We start from the raw sequence: 16,018 nt of genomic DNA on the forward strand, positions 1-16,018 counted from the left end.
TTAGCTCAGTGACAATCTTCCTCAAGCAAAAAGAGGAAGATTGGCAACAGATGTTAGCTCAGGGCCAATCTTCCTGACCAAAAAAAAAAAGAAAGAAAAAAAAAGTTATCAGAAATACAGCATCAGCAACTAAAAGTCAAAGTCCAGCAAAAGGAAAGAAATTACCCTTACCTGCAAGGCACTGTTGAGGAAGCAGCTGTTTTGCCCTGGCTCATTGCTGAGGCCTTTGCTAGGGGCTATGGAGGTTGAGCTTCGAGGTGCAAACATCCCTTGGACACTACCACGGCCTCCTGAAAAATAATTTCTCTTCCAAGACATTATTGTTCACATTTAGTCTGAAAACACAGAGAAGGTTTTGTATCTTTTGGGGAGGGAGTTTCTGTCTGGTGAAGTCCTTAATAGAAAGATAATCCAGAATTTAATTAATTTATGTTGAAAGATTTTGAGTTTATAACCTTCCAAACATCATATATGTAGCTCAAGGAACTCAGGTATCTTCTTAGATCCACATGACAGAGCCGTCTCCTACTTGTTCCAAATAATGTCCACAATTTAACATAGCACAGGACTAATACAAACAGAAAAATCCTTAAGTTATTGCTTCCTTCTATTTTTCTTGAACTGCCTCCATAAAATCCTGGTGAACTGGCTGTAATCCTCAACTCCAGCAGTATCCAGATCAGGGTAGGACGTGTTCGTTAGGCTTGTTTACAATGCTTCTTGTGGATTGAAGATTCTTCCAACTGGAAGGAGAGGCAGACAGATAAGCAAGAATCCAACGCAACCTTCTTGCCTTCTATTTCCTTGTCCCATCATCCTCTGAAGTAAAAACTCAGGTTCTAAGCAACTAACATGGATCCCACAAAACTAAGAAGCTTGTTTGAATTATACGGTACTTCTGTTGTTGTTGCAGCTGCTATTTTTTTAATACGTCTCAAACATCTTCTATCATTCCATCCAGAACTTCAGAAACTCTCTTCTCTTTTCCCCTGTGACTAGAATAGCCAGCTGTGCCAGAGAGCTTTAACAAAAAGAAAAAAAAAATCAAAAGCTTGCGTCACTTAATGACTCTACTGGCTTTGTGCTGTTCTGCCAAGATCAACGTTGCCTCACCTCTTACTATAAACTTGAAACCTTGGCAAACAATGCCTCCCCCCCCCAAAAAAACCCAAAACTACCTTAACAACAACAAAAAGGAGAAACAATCAAACGAAAGAGGGGGAAGAAAAAGGTGTGTGAAGCTTAACTTTCGTGGGAAACTTCTCTGAAATTTTCTAGAAGGAGAAGAAAGTTGATCTGGACAAAAATAAAAACCAAATACACTTTCTAAAATCAGGCTAACAAAAAAATTACCAAATAAGCAACATACCAAGCTAGGAATTGAAACAGTTTCTTTTGGATGTTGTAAGTAAAGAAATTTTTAAAGGTGTTTCACATGTGCATGGCTTTCAAAGCTTATTTAAAGGGAAGAAGGCCAAGTCATCAGTCTGGACTCAGTTATGAGTAAACATGGCCCAACCCAGAGATACATTCACGGTGAGTAAACCATACGTCTTTAACATTCAGTCCAAAAGAACTAAATCTTCTCCTGCCCTGTTTGTTTGTATATTATATTTATACAGAGGATCACAGAGATAATTTAGGTTACAAATCACTTAATCCTCAGATTATATCTGAGGCACTCACAATCAGAGGCCATCAATTGACCAACATTAGTTTTCAACTAATTAAAATGCCAGTGAGGTGACAGAGAAATACCAAAGCAAGCATCTTCCTTGGAAGGAAACGCTTCTAATCTCCAACTTTAAGTTTTCTTATAAGGCTGCCATGTCCACACCAGGAAAAAATTAAGAATATTAAGTGTTAAATTGGTTTCTAACAGTTCCCCAAGCTTCTCCCTTCCTTCCCACCATCATATAGACCACCTAAAAAAGCGAAAATGTTATAACATCTTAATCGTTCTCCAGGAGATCACTTAGCATTATCCACAGTGTGTCCAGTGGAAAAACTGAGGTACAGAAACATTACATGGTTGCACAAGACCATTTTCCTCCTCTAAAGGGAGATGCTCTTTCCCTTCTCTAAATTCTTTCCCTTTTCTAAATTCCCAGACTACATGTCACAGTTAAAATATTTGATTATACACGGTAGTATCATGTTACTCTACTTATTTTATATGATAGTCATATATTCTGAATATGACTGTAGGAAATGAAATACTAACTAGTGCCAGACATGTGCTAAACACTATTTATTTGCAGTCTTTATTTGATCTTCACAACAGCCCTATCCTGTACGTATTCATAGTTCCATTCACAGAAGAGTAAAGGGAGGCTTAAAGACACTAACTTGCCCAAATCAAAGCTAATAAGTGGCAGAGCTAGAACTGTTTGACTATTATACTTTGACTTAATTATGAATTGTATTATACTATTCCAAAAGCTCCTATCACAGTCCTAAGCTTAAGGAGGCACTCAATAAATACTGCCTGATGATTAGCATGACATCAGCAAGGATCCCATGTCTCCCACACAGACTACAAGACCCTCAACTCTCTACACACACCCTCATACACACCCCACTCAAGCCCATGAAGCAACTTCCAACAAGCTATACAGCATTCCTTCAGCTCAACTGCTGCAAAGTAATGACAAGTACCAAGCCTCCACTTTGCTCACAGCCAAAAGGACTTGGCAGGCAGCAGGGTTTCCAGTATACACAATAGAAGCTTACTGAAACTCAGTCTGCCCTATGATACACACCCCTGAGTTCAGGGAGCAAAGGGAAAAAAGGCAGCGGCAGAAAAAAAAGATTCTCAGGCTCTGAATGGCAGCATCACGTAGAGTAAGGCAATAAGCTCTCACACTTGCTCTAGGTGTGTCAGAAACTAGAGGTGAGAGCCAAAAAGAGCAAAGCCAAGAGAGGCAGTAACAAATGGTCCAAAGAAATATTGATGATAAAATAGACCTTAAGTTGCAGGTCTAGCACCAAAACAACATAATCCTTCTCCAATGCCATCTACTAAAGATATATGAGAAAGTCAATTAAGAGTTCTACCCACAGGCTCTAACAACCTATTTTAAAGAAGAAAATAACTTCTTAAGCAATACTTAAGTATTTAGGGGCAAAAGAGCATAAAATTAGCAACTTACTCTGAAATGATTCAGAAGAAAAAAATCATATATGTATGTATGTATCTGTGTGTGTGTATATATATATATATGGAAAGAGGGAAAGAGTGAAAATGGTAAATTATAGCAAAATGTTAAAAATAGGTAAATCTAGATGAAGGGTATATGGAAATTCTTTGTACTAGTTCTTGCAACTTCTCTGTAAGTTTTAAATTATTTTTTTAAGTTGAAAGAAACTGATATCTGCAAAATAAAAAAAGAATTTAAAATTATGTAAAAATTACCTTGTACTGTATGTAGTATTTGTGATTCAATGCAAAATCATGACTAAAAGCATTGAGCTAGATACTAACCATGCTACATCATACTGGCAATCCCAAACCAAAAAAAAAAAAAGGGAGAGAAAGACAAACACAAAAAAGTAGTGATATGAGGACAAAATAAAATGGAATAAAGCTTGAATACTATTTCTATGAAAAGCAGAGCTCAAAATACAGTATAATGTCAAATTTGTAAGGAGCAAGTAATGTAGAGTAATTGTGATATCATAAAGACTGGGACTAGACTTGGAGTTAGAAGACATGGGTTCAATTCCCACATTTTTACTACTTTGTATAATCCCAAACTACTTAGGTATCTCGAACTTTGTTGTCTGGGTCTGTAAAATGGTGACACAATACCTATTTCAGACAATGGCTGAGATTTAATGAGACAGTCATGTGAAAGAACCAGCAAGTTTTTAATACAAGGAATGAATAATGAGTTCACTGAAGGAGTGAACTGCCATACCTAAAAGAAAAAAAGTAAACTCTGGTTTGGGGACCTCAGGATACTAGAAAGTTGTAAGCCACCAGGAATAAATCTAGTTGTATAAAAAGAACAACAGGCCTCACACAGGATAAGTGATATGTCAGTATAATTTAGCTATGTGCCTGGAGAAACATTTAAATTTTACAATTATTTTAAAAATACAAAGTTTAACTTAGAAAGGAAAACAACTGAACCTATTCACAAGGAATACACTAACATTTTAGAAGGTCTGCAAAGAATGACCACGTTCAACTGATCAATGATTCAAATGGAAAAACCATGAAGAGCATCTCAGTTTCTAATGAAGGAACAGTAGCCCCTAGTGATTAAAATAAAAAGTAACCCAAACATTAGGAAGTCAAACTGTACTACATTGAGATATCCAAACAGTTCAGCCAGGAAAGTTGATCACGTTTCTAGTTTCTGTTCTTCTATATCGCAGTTTACTTGTAATTTAGTTAAGAAACTATATTTCAACAAATAAATCAATATGCAATTACCTCAATTCCTTGGTACACTCCACATGTCAATAATTCCCAGCCATATCTGTAGTATCTTGTTGGTTATTATGAGGATTAAAGTTAGTTAATACATGCAAAGTGCTAATATCAACATCTGGCATAAAGCAATTGCTATATAAATGACTGTTGTTGTTGTTATTACCTTTCAAACATTCCTTCCTCATTAGCTCTTTCCACTTTAAAAATAACCACACACAGATATCCTATACTCTTTAAAGAAAAAAAACAGCAACAACAAAGACTACCTATTAATTCTATGCCTACAGTCCTAAATTTTTTTTTCCCTGAGGAAAATTAGCCCTGAGCTAACATCTATTGCCAATCTTCCTCTTTTTTCGCTTGAGGAAGATTAGCCCTGAGCTAACATCTGTGCCAGTCTTCCTCTACTTTGTATGTAGGTCACCGCCACAGCATGGCTGACAAGTGGTATAGGTCCATGCCCAGGATCCAAACCTGCAAATCCAGGCTGCCAAAGTGGAGTGCACTGAACCTAACCACTATGCCACAGGGCCAGCCCCTGTCCTAAATTTTTTTCAACCTTTTACTACTAAATATCTCCACAATTAATATTTTACAACTGCTGCCTCTCCTTGTTCACCACCAGTCTTTTCAGAACTTGGTACTGCTCCTTCACTCCACCGCCACAATTTTACTTCATGGAACATTCGTTTTCTAAAGCAATCTCCTAATTTAAAAACCTACTGACTTTTCCATGGGCCTCATTTTTCTTAACTTTCTTGTAGTACCTAATACTGGCTGCCTTAATGCTACACAGTCTTGGATTCATTGGGTAAATTAATAAGAAAATGACAGAAGGAATAAAATGAAAGAATGACAAATGAATATTATTGGTTCTCCTACTGTTCAGACAGTTCATTTTCTCTCTCCTTTGTTGGTTTCTTAAAAGTGGGCATACACTAAAGTTTAAATCAGACCTTCTTGCTCCTCTCTATAGTACTTTCCAGGGTGTTCCCATGCTCTTCTCTGTCTTCTTCAACTATCACTTCTGGTTTGATAAATCACAAATCTCATGAACTCTAAAACCAAATTACCAATGACGTGCACACTGTCCCACTTTCAGAACAAGTTCAACATGTCCAGATCACCTTCCCCGCAAAAACAGTTCCTCCTCTGATTCCCTCCCCGCCCCACCTTTTTTTTTGACTAATGGCATTTCCAATTACCCAGGTTCAAAATCTCTGTAGTTTTTGTCTCCTTTCAATCCCTCCTCCTCCTTCCCTATTCACATCACAAAGGTTTGTCAATTCTCCCTTCAAAATCTCTTATATTGATCCTTCTTTTTCACTTCCATTGTCATCACCTTACTTTACACCACAATTACCTCCCATTTAAACTATTACAATAGATAAGTCTTTCTGGTCTCCTGTCTCTTGCCATTCCAATTCATTTATATAATTAGCTTTTTTATTAATATTTCTCTTTAACATGTCTCAATACTTATTTCTGCTCATTTTATACAAAGAGGCAGAAATCTTGAATTGTCCCTTACCAGCAGAGCAATGTCAGTTGCCAGCCAAAGGAAGTTTTTGATAGAACCACTCCCACCATTTTCAGGTCCCAAGAAAGGCAAAGATGACTACTCTTACCACTCCTATTCAACATCATACTAGAGGTCCTAGCCTGTGCAATAAGGAAAGAAAAAGAAATGAAAAATATACAGATTGGAAGAGAAGAAATAAAACTTTCATTCACAGACAACACGATGTTCTACATTTAAAAAATCCCAAGGAATCTACCAAAAAAACCTCTAAGAACTAATAAGTGAGGTTGGTAGGGCCCCAAAATACAGAGTGAATATTAAAAAAAAAATCAATTGTGTTTTTATATACTAGCAATGAACAATCAGAAATTAAAATTCTTTTAAAGTACCACTTACAATAATACCACAAAATATGAAACACTTAGGTATAAACGTAACAAAATATATGTAAGATCTATATGCTGAAAACTATAAAACACTGGTGAAAGAAATCAAAGGTGACCTAAATAAGCGGACAGGTATGCCATGTTCATAAACTGGAAGTCTCAATTTTGTTAAGATGTCAATTCACTCCAAATTGATAGATTCAATGCAATTTCAAATCAAAATCCCAGAAGGACTTCTTTTTATAGAAATTGACTAGCTGATTCTAAAAGTTATATGGAAAGGCAAAGGAATTACAGTAACCAAAATAATTTTGAAACAGAAAAACAAAATTGGAAGACTCAGAAGTCAACACCATATGGTATTGGTGAAAGGACAGACTCATAGATCAGTGGAACAGAACAGAGAGCCTGGAAACAGGCCTACACATATGTGGTCAATTGATTTTTAATAGAAGTGCAAAGGCAACTCAATGAAGAAAGAACAGTCTTTTCAACAAATGATGTTGGAACAACTGATCACTCACGTGGAAAAAACTGAACCTTGATGCATACTTTATACCTTATACAAAAATGACTCAAAATGGGTCATAGTCCTAAATGAAAACTATAAAAATTCAAGAAGACAGAACAAAACTTTGTGACCCTTGATTAAGCAAAGACCCTTAGATACAACAACAAAAGCACAATTCATAAAAGAAAAAAAATTATAGAACTGGACTTCATCATAATCAAGAATTTCTATTCTTTGAAAGACACTGTTAAGAGAATGAAAAGACAAGCCAAAGATTGGAAGAAAATATTTTCAAATCATATAAATGACTTGTATCCAAAATATATAGAGAATCTTCTAAAATCAATAATAAAAAAATTTCCCAATTTTCTTAAATGGGCAAAAGATTTAAACAGACAGTTCACTAAAGAAGATATACAGATGGCAAATAAACATACAGAAAGATTTTAAATTTTATTAGTCATTAGGGAAATGGAAATTAAAACCATACTACATGCCTATTACAATAGCTAAACACAAAACCAAACAAACAAAATATTTAAAACCTGACAATAACAACTGCTAATGAGGAAGAATCAGAGCAGCTGGAACTCTCCTAAATTGCTGATGGAAATACAAAACGCAGTAGGCAGTTACATGTGACGTTAAATACACTTTTTACCATATGACCTAGCAATCCCATTCCTAGGTATTTTACCCAAAAGAAATGAAAGCTTATGCTCACATAAAAACCTGTACACAAGTGTTTAAGTGGCTTTACACATAATCACCAAAAACTGGAAACAACCCAAATGTTCTTCTAGTGGTAAATTGTACATCCATATAACAGACTCAACAATAAAAAGAAAGGAATACTGACATACACAAAAATATGGATGATTCTCAAATACATCATGCTAAGTGACATAAGCAGACTCAAAAGGTTATGTAATAATATATGATTTCACTTACATAACATTTTGGAAAATTCAAAGTCAAATAGATGAGTGGTTGCCAACAGTTGGGGATGAGGGTAGGGAAGTACTAGGATGATGAAGCTGTTCTATATCTTGATTGTGGCGGTAGTTACACTACCTCTATGCATTTAGCAAAATTCGAGAGCTATATCAAAAAAGATTTTGGTATTTTTATGCAAATTTTGGTAATTTTATGTAAATTACCAAAGATTTTAAAAATCATTTTTAAAAGCATGTTCTAAAATATCAATCTAAAAAAACAAAGAATTTTCCCAGGTCTTTCCTGGAGAATAATGTCCAAACTTCTTAGCATAATTCTTAATAACATAATCTGACCTTAATTTACCTTTTATATTTATCTCCTTCTATTTCCCTACGTTAACCTTGTTCCCAAACAAAGGTTTTCCCATTTCTGTGATCTTATTAATTCCATTTTACCTACATAGGATACTCAATATCCTTCTTCCCCTCTATATGTAACCCAGCCTCTTTGTAAAACATTCCTTGCCCACCCCAAGCCTGAAGGAATCTTCCCCATTTCTGAGCTCTTATATAAATTTTCTATAATTTTAAGGGCAATTAATGTTTCTAATAGGCCAATATTTCTGAAGTCCTCCTTCCTTCATCTTCCTTTCCATCCCTAGAGGATAAGGGACTTTACCCTACTCTATTCAGGATGGGGAATGGATGGAGGTCAGAAGCCACTTATGTTATATCCAAACATCTGTTATTGTGGGACACGTTATCATGGGATTTTTTACTATAGTTTCTTTTGTCAGATAATCCACCTTTCTATTTATAAATTGTAATTCTAACTAAAAAGTATGATTCTAAATTTGTATTTTTTAACGTTCTATACAATTGCTACATCTTATAAAAGCAAGATATTTTTATATTAATGTGACTCAGTTGAAACTTTAAGCTTTTCTCACTGTCAATATAGGCACTGATGAGTGTTTATATAATGAGTATCAATATAAACACTGATGAGATCCTAGCGAGGTAGTTCTGCACAAATGCATCCTTATATACTTAATTTTACAAAAAGGAAAAAAACACCTGGTGAGCATGCATTATTTGTTCAGTGGCAATCTGTTTCAAACAAGTGGTCCACATACAGTTTTCAATATAGAATCTTGGAGCAAGCCTGGTGGGCACAGCAGTTAAGTTTGCATGCTCTGCTTTGGCAGCTCAGGGTTCACAGGGTGGATCCTGAGCACAGAATTATGCACCGCTTATCAAGTCATGCTGTGGCAGGTATCCCACATATAAAATAGAGGAAGCTGGGCACAGATGTTAGTTCAGGGCCAATCTTCCTCAGCAAAAAGAGGAGGACTGGTGGCAGATGTTAGCTCAGGGCTAATCTTCTCAAAAAAATACAGAATCTTGCTTAATTTTAATGACAGTCAGTTAGATGATGACTAAAAACAACCACCACTTGATAAAGGCAACTAAGTCCTGTATGCAAATTTATTCAAATTTAAATTAAAACTGCTTCATACCCTAGTACTACTCCTATCTGATTGATTTTGCCCCTCTGGCAGCAGCAAAGGGCTCACAACATCATGCAGAGAATAGTCCTAGATTACAATAAACTCACAAGCAGCAGGCTACTTGGCAGCTGTTTATTCCCAAACTCTTTGTAGAAAATGTACCATCATCTTTACTAACATTTACTAGTTTCTGGCCAAGTTCTAAAATTATGCAGTAATCAGTCAAAGGTGGAAGGAAGAGACAGAGCAGATAAGAATCTTATTACTGTGTTGCTCTCAACTCTGAAAAAGACAAAGCCACATAGATTTTACTAATGCTGAATAGATTCTGAGGAGCGCCAAATAAGCTTGTTCATAAATTCCTTTTTTCTCCAGCTTTATTGAGGTATAATTGACAAATAAAATTGTAATATATTTAAAGTGTACGTGATGATTTGATATACGCATATGTTGTGAAAGGAGTCCCATAATCAAGTTAATTAACCCATATTAGAAAGGTAATAGAAAAAATCAATAGACTTAAGAGCTGGTTTTTTTAAAAGACAAACAAAATTAACAAATCACTATCTAGACTAACTAAGAAAAAAAGGAGAGAAGACTCAAATAAAATCAGAAATGAAAGAGGAGACATTACAACTGATAACACAGAAATGCTAAGGATCATAAAAAAAACTATGAACGATTATATGCCAACAAATTAGATAATCTAGAAAAAATGGTAAGTTCCTAGAAATATATAACCTACCAAGACTGAATCATGAAGAAATAAAAAATCTAAACATAAATTCTTTGTTTTAAAAAAATAAACAGTGAATATTTCCTACAGTTTGGAGGCTGGAAAGTTCAAGATCAAGGGGGAAGCAGATTTGGCTTCTGCTGAGGGCTCTCTTCTTGGCTTGTAGACAGCCGCCTTCTCACTGTGTCCTCACATGGCCTCTCCTCGGTGCATGCACACAGAGAGATCTCTCTCTCACTCTTCTTTGCTTTTTTTTGATTTTTAATCTTTTTTTTATTGAGATCATAATGGTTTATAACATTGTGAAATTGCACATGTACATTATTATTGATCTATTTCCATATAGACTGCATTGTGCTCACCAACAACTGTCTAATTTTTATCTGTTGCCATATATATGTGCCCATTTACCCCTTTTGCCCACTTCCCAACCCCCTTCCCCTCTGGTAACCACTAATCTGTTCTCTTTGTCCATGTGTTTATCTTCCACATATGAGTGAAATCATGCAGTGTTTGTCTTTCTCTGTTTGGCTTACTTTGCTTAGCATAATACCCTCAAGGTCCATCCATGTTGCTGCAAATGGGATGATTTTGTCTTTTTTTATGACCGAGTAGTATTCCATTGCATACACACATAGACACACACACACACACACACACACACACACACACCACATTTTCTTTATCCATTCATCAGTCAATGGGCACTTGGGTTGCTTCCACATCTTGGCTATTGTGAATAATGCTGAAATGAACGTAGGGGTGCATAAGTCTCTTTGAATTGTTGGTTTCAAGTTCTTTGGATAAATACCCAGTAGTGGGATAGCTGGGTCATATGGTATTCCTATTTTTAATTTTTTGAGAAATCTCCATACTGTTTTCCATAGTGGCTGCACCAGTTTGCATTCCCACCAGCAGTGGATGAAGGTTCCCTTTTCTCCACATCCTCTCCAACATTTATTATTTTTTGTCTCGGTAATTATAGCCATTCTAACAGGTATAAGGTGATATCTCATTGTAGTTTTGATCTTCATTTCCCTAATGATTAGTGATGTTGAACATCTTTTCATGGGCTTATTGAAAATCTGTATATCTTCTTTGGAAAACTGTTCATATCCTCTGCCCATTTTTTGATTGAGTTGTCTGTTTTTTTGTTGTTGAGTCGTGTGAGTTCTTTACATATTTTGGAGATTAATCCCTTCGGATATATGATTCGCAAATATTTTCTCCCAGTTAGTGGGTTGTCATTTCATTTTGCTCCTGGTTTCCTTTGCCCTGCAGACGATCTTTAGTCTGATGTAGTCCCGTTTGTTTATTTTTTCTATTGTTTCCCTTGTCCATGTAGACACAGTATTTGAAAAGATGCTGCTAAGACCAATGTCAGAGAGTGTACTGTCTATACTTTCTTCTAGGAGTTTTATGATTTCAGAGTCTCACCTTCAAGTGTTTAATTCATTTTGAGTTAATTTTTGTGTATGGCATAAGATAATAGTTTACTTTCATTGTTTTGCAGGTGGCTGTCCAGTTTTCCCAACACTATTTATTGAAGAGACTCTCCTTTCTCCATTGTATGTTCTTGGCTCCTTTGTCAAAGATTAGCTGTCCCTAGGGGCCGGCTCCGTGGCCGAGTGGTTAAGTTCGCGTGCTCCGCTGCGGCGGCCCAGGGCTCAGATCCTGGGCGCGGACATGGCACCGCTCATCAGGCCACGTTGAAGCGGCGTCCCACATCCCACAACTAGAAGGACCTGCAACTAAGATATGCAACTGTGTACAGGGGGGATTTGGGGAGATAAAGCAGAAAAAAAAAAAAAAAGATTAGCTGTCCTTAGATGTGTGGTTTTATTTCTGGGCTTTTAATTCTGTTCCATTGATCTCTGTGTCTGTTTTTGTACCACTACCATACTGTTTTGATTACTACAGCTTTGTAGTATATTTTGAAAGCAGGGCTTGTGATGCCTCCAGCTTTGTTCTTTTTTCTTAGGATTGCTTTCACTATTTGGAGTGTTCTATTGTTCCATATAAATTTAGGATTCTTTGTTTTATTTCCATGAAGAATGTCATTGTGATTCTGATTCAGATTGCACTGAATCTGTAGATTGCTTTAGGTAATGTGGACATTTTAACTATGTTTATTCTTCCAATCTGTGAGCATGGAATATCTTTCCATTTCTTTATGTCATCGTTGATTTCTTTCAATAATGTCTTCTAGTTTTCAGTGTATGGGTGTTTCACCTCTTTAGTTAAATTTATTCCTAGATATTTAATTCTTTTTGTTGCGATTGTAAATGGGACTCTATTCTTGAGTTCTCTTTCTGTTAGTTCATTGTTGTATGGATGTCCTCTGTTAGTTAATAAATGTCTTTTTCATTGTATCTTAGGGGGAGAGACTGAGGCAACAGCTCACTCCACCATGATGCTGACATCATTCTAAACATAAATTCTTATATTTATTTAATCTTTAGGGCCGGCCCGGTGGCACAGCGGTTAAGTTTGCATGTTCGGCTTTGGCGGCCCAAGGTTCACTGGTTCGGATCCCGGGTGCAGACCTATGCACTGCTTGTCAAGCCATGCTGTGGCAGGCGTCCCACGTATAAAGTAGAGGAAGATGGGTATGGATGTTAGCTCAGGGCCAGTCTTCCTTGGCAAAAAAGAGGAGGATTGGTGGCAGATGTTAGCTCAGGGCTAATCTTCCTCAAAAAATAAAAAAATAAAAATAAAATTTTTTTAAGTAAAAATTTTTTTAAAAATCTTTAATCTTCTTTATACTTATTTAATTATCTTTACTACCTAGTGCCTGGGATTAACTAAGTCAAAACAGTCTGCATTACTTTGTTGTCTCTAACATCAGGTTAACTTCTAGGAAGCCAGAAGCCAAAACTGGGAAAGAAGTCTATCATCTTATGATCTATTACCTATTTCCTTGGGTAGCAGGGTTACTTAGTTGTATGTTCCACATTGTTTCCAATCACAACACACTAACATCTTGTGGGCAGGCTAAAAACCTTTCCACATGTGAGATGATGGAAAACACTGGGTTCCAACCTTTTTGAAGACCCCTACATCTAGAGGCAGATTTAAGAAGAAACTAATGAAGATTAAGCTTCAGGGCCCCTCTCTTGAACAGACTCTCAAGGCTCAATATCTAATTTTTACCTTAAAGAAAATGTTTTCCTGGGGCTGGACCCACAACCTAGTGGTTAAGTTTGGTACACTATGCTTCAGTGACCCGGGTTTAGTTCTCAGGCACAGACCTACACCTCTTGTCAGTAGCCTTGCTGTAGTGGTGACCCACATACAAAATACAGGAAGACTGGCACAGATGTTAGCTCAGGCACAACGTTCCTCAAGCAAAAAAAAGAAAAAAAGGAAGACTAGCAACAGATGTTAGCTCAGGACAAATCTTCCTCAGCAAAAAAAAGAAAAGAAAAGAAAAGAAAAAAGTTTTCCTTAAAGAGCGCCCCCTGAATTATACAAGCTCCAGACCCCCATAGAATCTGAATCATATTACAGAAACTGGACTTTTATAGGATATACTACTTGAGAAACTACATAATTCAAAAAGCTACTTTAAATTCAGTAATACTAATAAATTTGTATTTTATTAATCAAAGCAGTATCTAATACGTTATTCATTATATAATTTTGCTACCCCTAAACAGATCTAAATTACACCCTTTGGTGCACATTTGGATTTTGCATTCTTGGGCCTACTGTAATAATTCTACCAGGGATCCACAGTTGACAGAGTAGAAATGACAGGGCTAAATTTAAAAGATCATAGCTCAAGACTTACAGCATTAGGGGTACAGCTCTAGAAGCTGACAACTTTTAGAAAAAACATTTTATGTCTCTGTATTAATGAAATACAGTCTTACTTCACAACAAATATACACAGTACAGCATAATATGCTGCCATTTTTCTCAGGCCGAAGTAATAACCTAGGCTACAGCTGCAACCACCCTAATTATCCCTTACTGGAGTAGTCATTCTGTTTCTGAAAAAAAATGTAGTAGTCATTCAATTGTTTGCTAAAATGAAACTGGCTTATGCATAAAGAGAGAGAAGGCCTGGAAGGGCACTGGGCTAGGAAGAGCCTGTCACCCTAACAGACAGGGGGGTAAATGAGGTTCAGAGAGCTACAGGTTATTAACATTGGAAGACTTCATTATGAATGGAACATGAATGGGACTGAGACCAATGAAGATTAACTAGAAAAGATTTGTTCCTGCAGACCCTGAGCGCCCTTTGATGACACCAGGTGTAAGGTGCAGGAAGCTTAGAGGGGAATAGATCTCTTAAGGGAATTCATTTCATAATAATTAAATAAAGTTCAGTGAGGTCTTTAAGTAAACACTACTAATTCCACCTGTAGAGAACTCCATGACATTTATGCAAATAACAGTATCAAACTATCTTCACCGAGGTATTTATTAACTACAAAGGAAAGACTGTAACTTTACTGTATAGAAACCTGGCAGAAACCACCTTAACCAAGTGATCAAGGTCGACATCACCAGCAATAATACATATTGACATCATGAATCCCATGGTAATAATGCACTGAGAAGGACACAACATTATCTATGTGGTATTCTTGGCTAAACCATATAATCTCAGCCCAATCATGAGAAAATATCAGACAAATCCAAATTGAAGGCCATCTGACAAAACAACTGATCAATACTGTCCAAAAATGTCAAGATTACAAAAGATTTCAAAGAAAGACTGAGAAAATTTTACAGTACACAGGAAACTAAGGAAGAAAAACACCTAAAATACAATGTGAGATCCTTGACAGGATCCTGGAACAAAAACAATGGTGGACAAACTGGTGAAGTTTGAAAAAAGGCTTTAGTTAGTAGTGTTGTACCAATGTTAACTTCCTGGTTCTGATCATTGTACTATGGTTATATAAGATGATAACGTTAGAGGAAGCCATGTAAGGGATATATGAAAACTCTGTACCATTTTTGCAACATTTCTATAAATCCAAAATTGGTTCAAAATAAAAAACTTTTTATTTTATTAAGTAACTTTTTTTTTGGTGAGGAAGGTTGGCCCTGAGCTAACATCTGTGTCCATCTTCCTCTATTTTGTATGTGGGACGCCACCACAGCATGGGCTTGACAAGTGGCATGCAGGTCCATGCCCGGGATCTGAATCCACAAACCCCAGGCCACCAAAGTGGAGTGTGTGAACTTAACTATTATGCTACCAGGCTGGCCCCAAAAAACTTTTTAAATTTTGCAAATAATTCATAGAAGGAGATGGAACCTTGGGCCCATCCAGGAATAAAGGCATTTGGGGGATTAATATCTGTACATATAAAGGTAGGTGGACTAAGACAGATTTACAGGAAAAGAAGACACATTGAAATAGTTTGTGATCCTGGTAAATTAGAGTCCAATGAAGTCTTCATGTGAAGTCTCTGGGCTTACTATGTTTAACATCACAGTATAGCAGCATAACTTAATGGGTTAAGTTTTATTAGTTCAGGAACCTGTTTCTCAGAGCTTGATTTAATTAGAATGAACTATTAGAAAGTTTTTAAATCTACAAGATCAAGGAAAAGTAAATGTAAAAAATAAGAGTCTTGTTAGGGTGATGGAAATATGGATTTTTTCCCCTTTTTTCTATTTTCTAAATTTCTTATAATTCAGAGGTAAATTATCCATAATTCATCATTTCCTTACTTAAAGAAAAACTAAAATCAGTATTTAAACTCATTTTCCCTAAAAATAGAATGAAAGGACTCTGGACCAGAGGTAATCAATCATTGAGACACCTAATATTCTAACAGTATGAAGGTTGTTTAATAACTGTACTATTTCCTATTTAGAAACAGGATAACAAATTTGCATATCTATTGCCTTTCACTCTATTCTCATTGCTGCTGCTGCTAAGGCTCAGATACTCACCTCTGGACTACTGCACCACAGTACTGACTCATTGCCAGGCCTCCATTTCTACAT

The 16,018-nt window shown here is 36.2% G+C and overlaps 1 protein-coding gene across 23 annotated transcripts in view; it reads right to left on the reverse strand.

Annotated features, from left to right (window-relative positions):
- Nucleotides 1-16,018, reverse strand: part of USP54 (ubiquitin specific peptidase 54) — a 113,411-nt gene that overhangs the window by 63,123 nt on the left and 34,270 nt on the right. For 15 of the 23 annotated variants that reach the window (XR_011495650.1, XR_011495646.1, XR_011495641.1 and 12 more), the window contains exon 2: nt 172-1,021. Coding sequence is in view for 10 of the 23 variants with exons in the window: in XM_070490023.1 (XP_070346124.1) it covers nt 172-318 (147 nt within the window). In the remaining 13 variants the exon portion in view is untranslated. Of the gene's footprint in view, nt 1-171; nt 1,022-16,018 lie in introns of those variants that run through there. The other 8 variants (XR_011495653.1, XR_011495652.1, XR_011495651.1 and 5 more) reach the window with 4 other exon arrangements.

The sequence above is a fragment of the Equus asinus genome, chromosome 2 (genome assembly GCF_041296235.1).
Source record: "Equus asinus isolate D_3611 breed Donkey chromosome 2, EquAss-T2T_v2, whole genome shotgun sequence".
Lineage (NCBI taxonomy): Eukaryota > Metazoa > Chordata > Mammalia > Perissodactyla > Equidae > Equus > Equus asinus.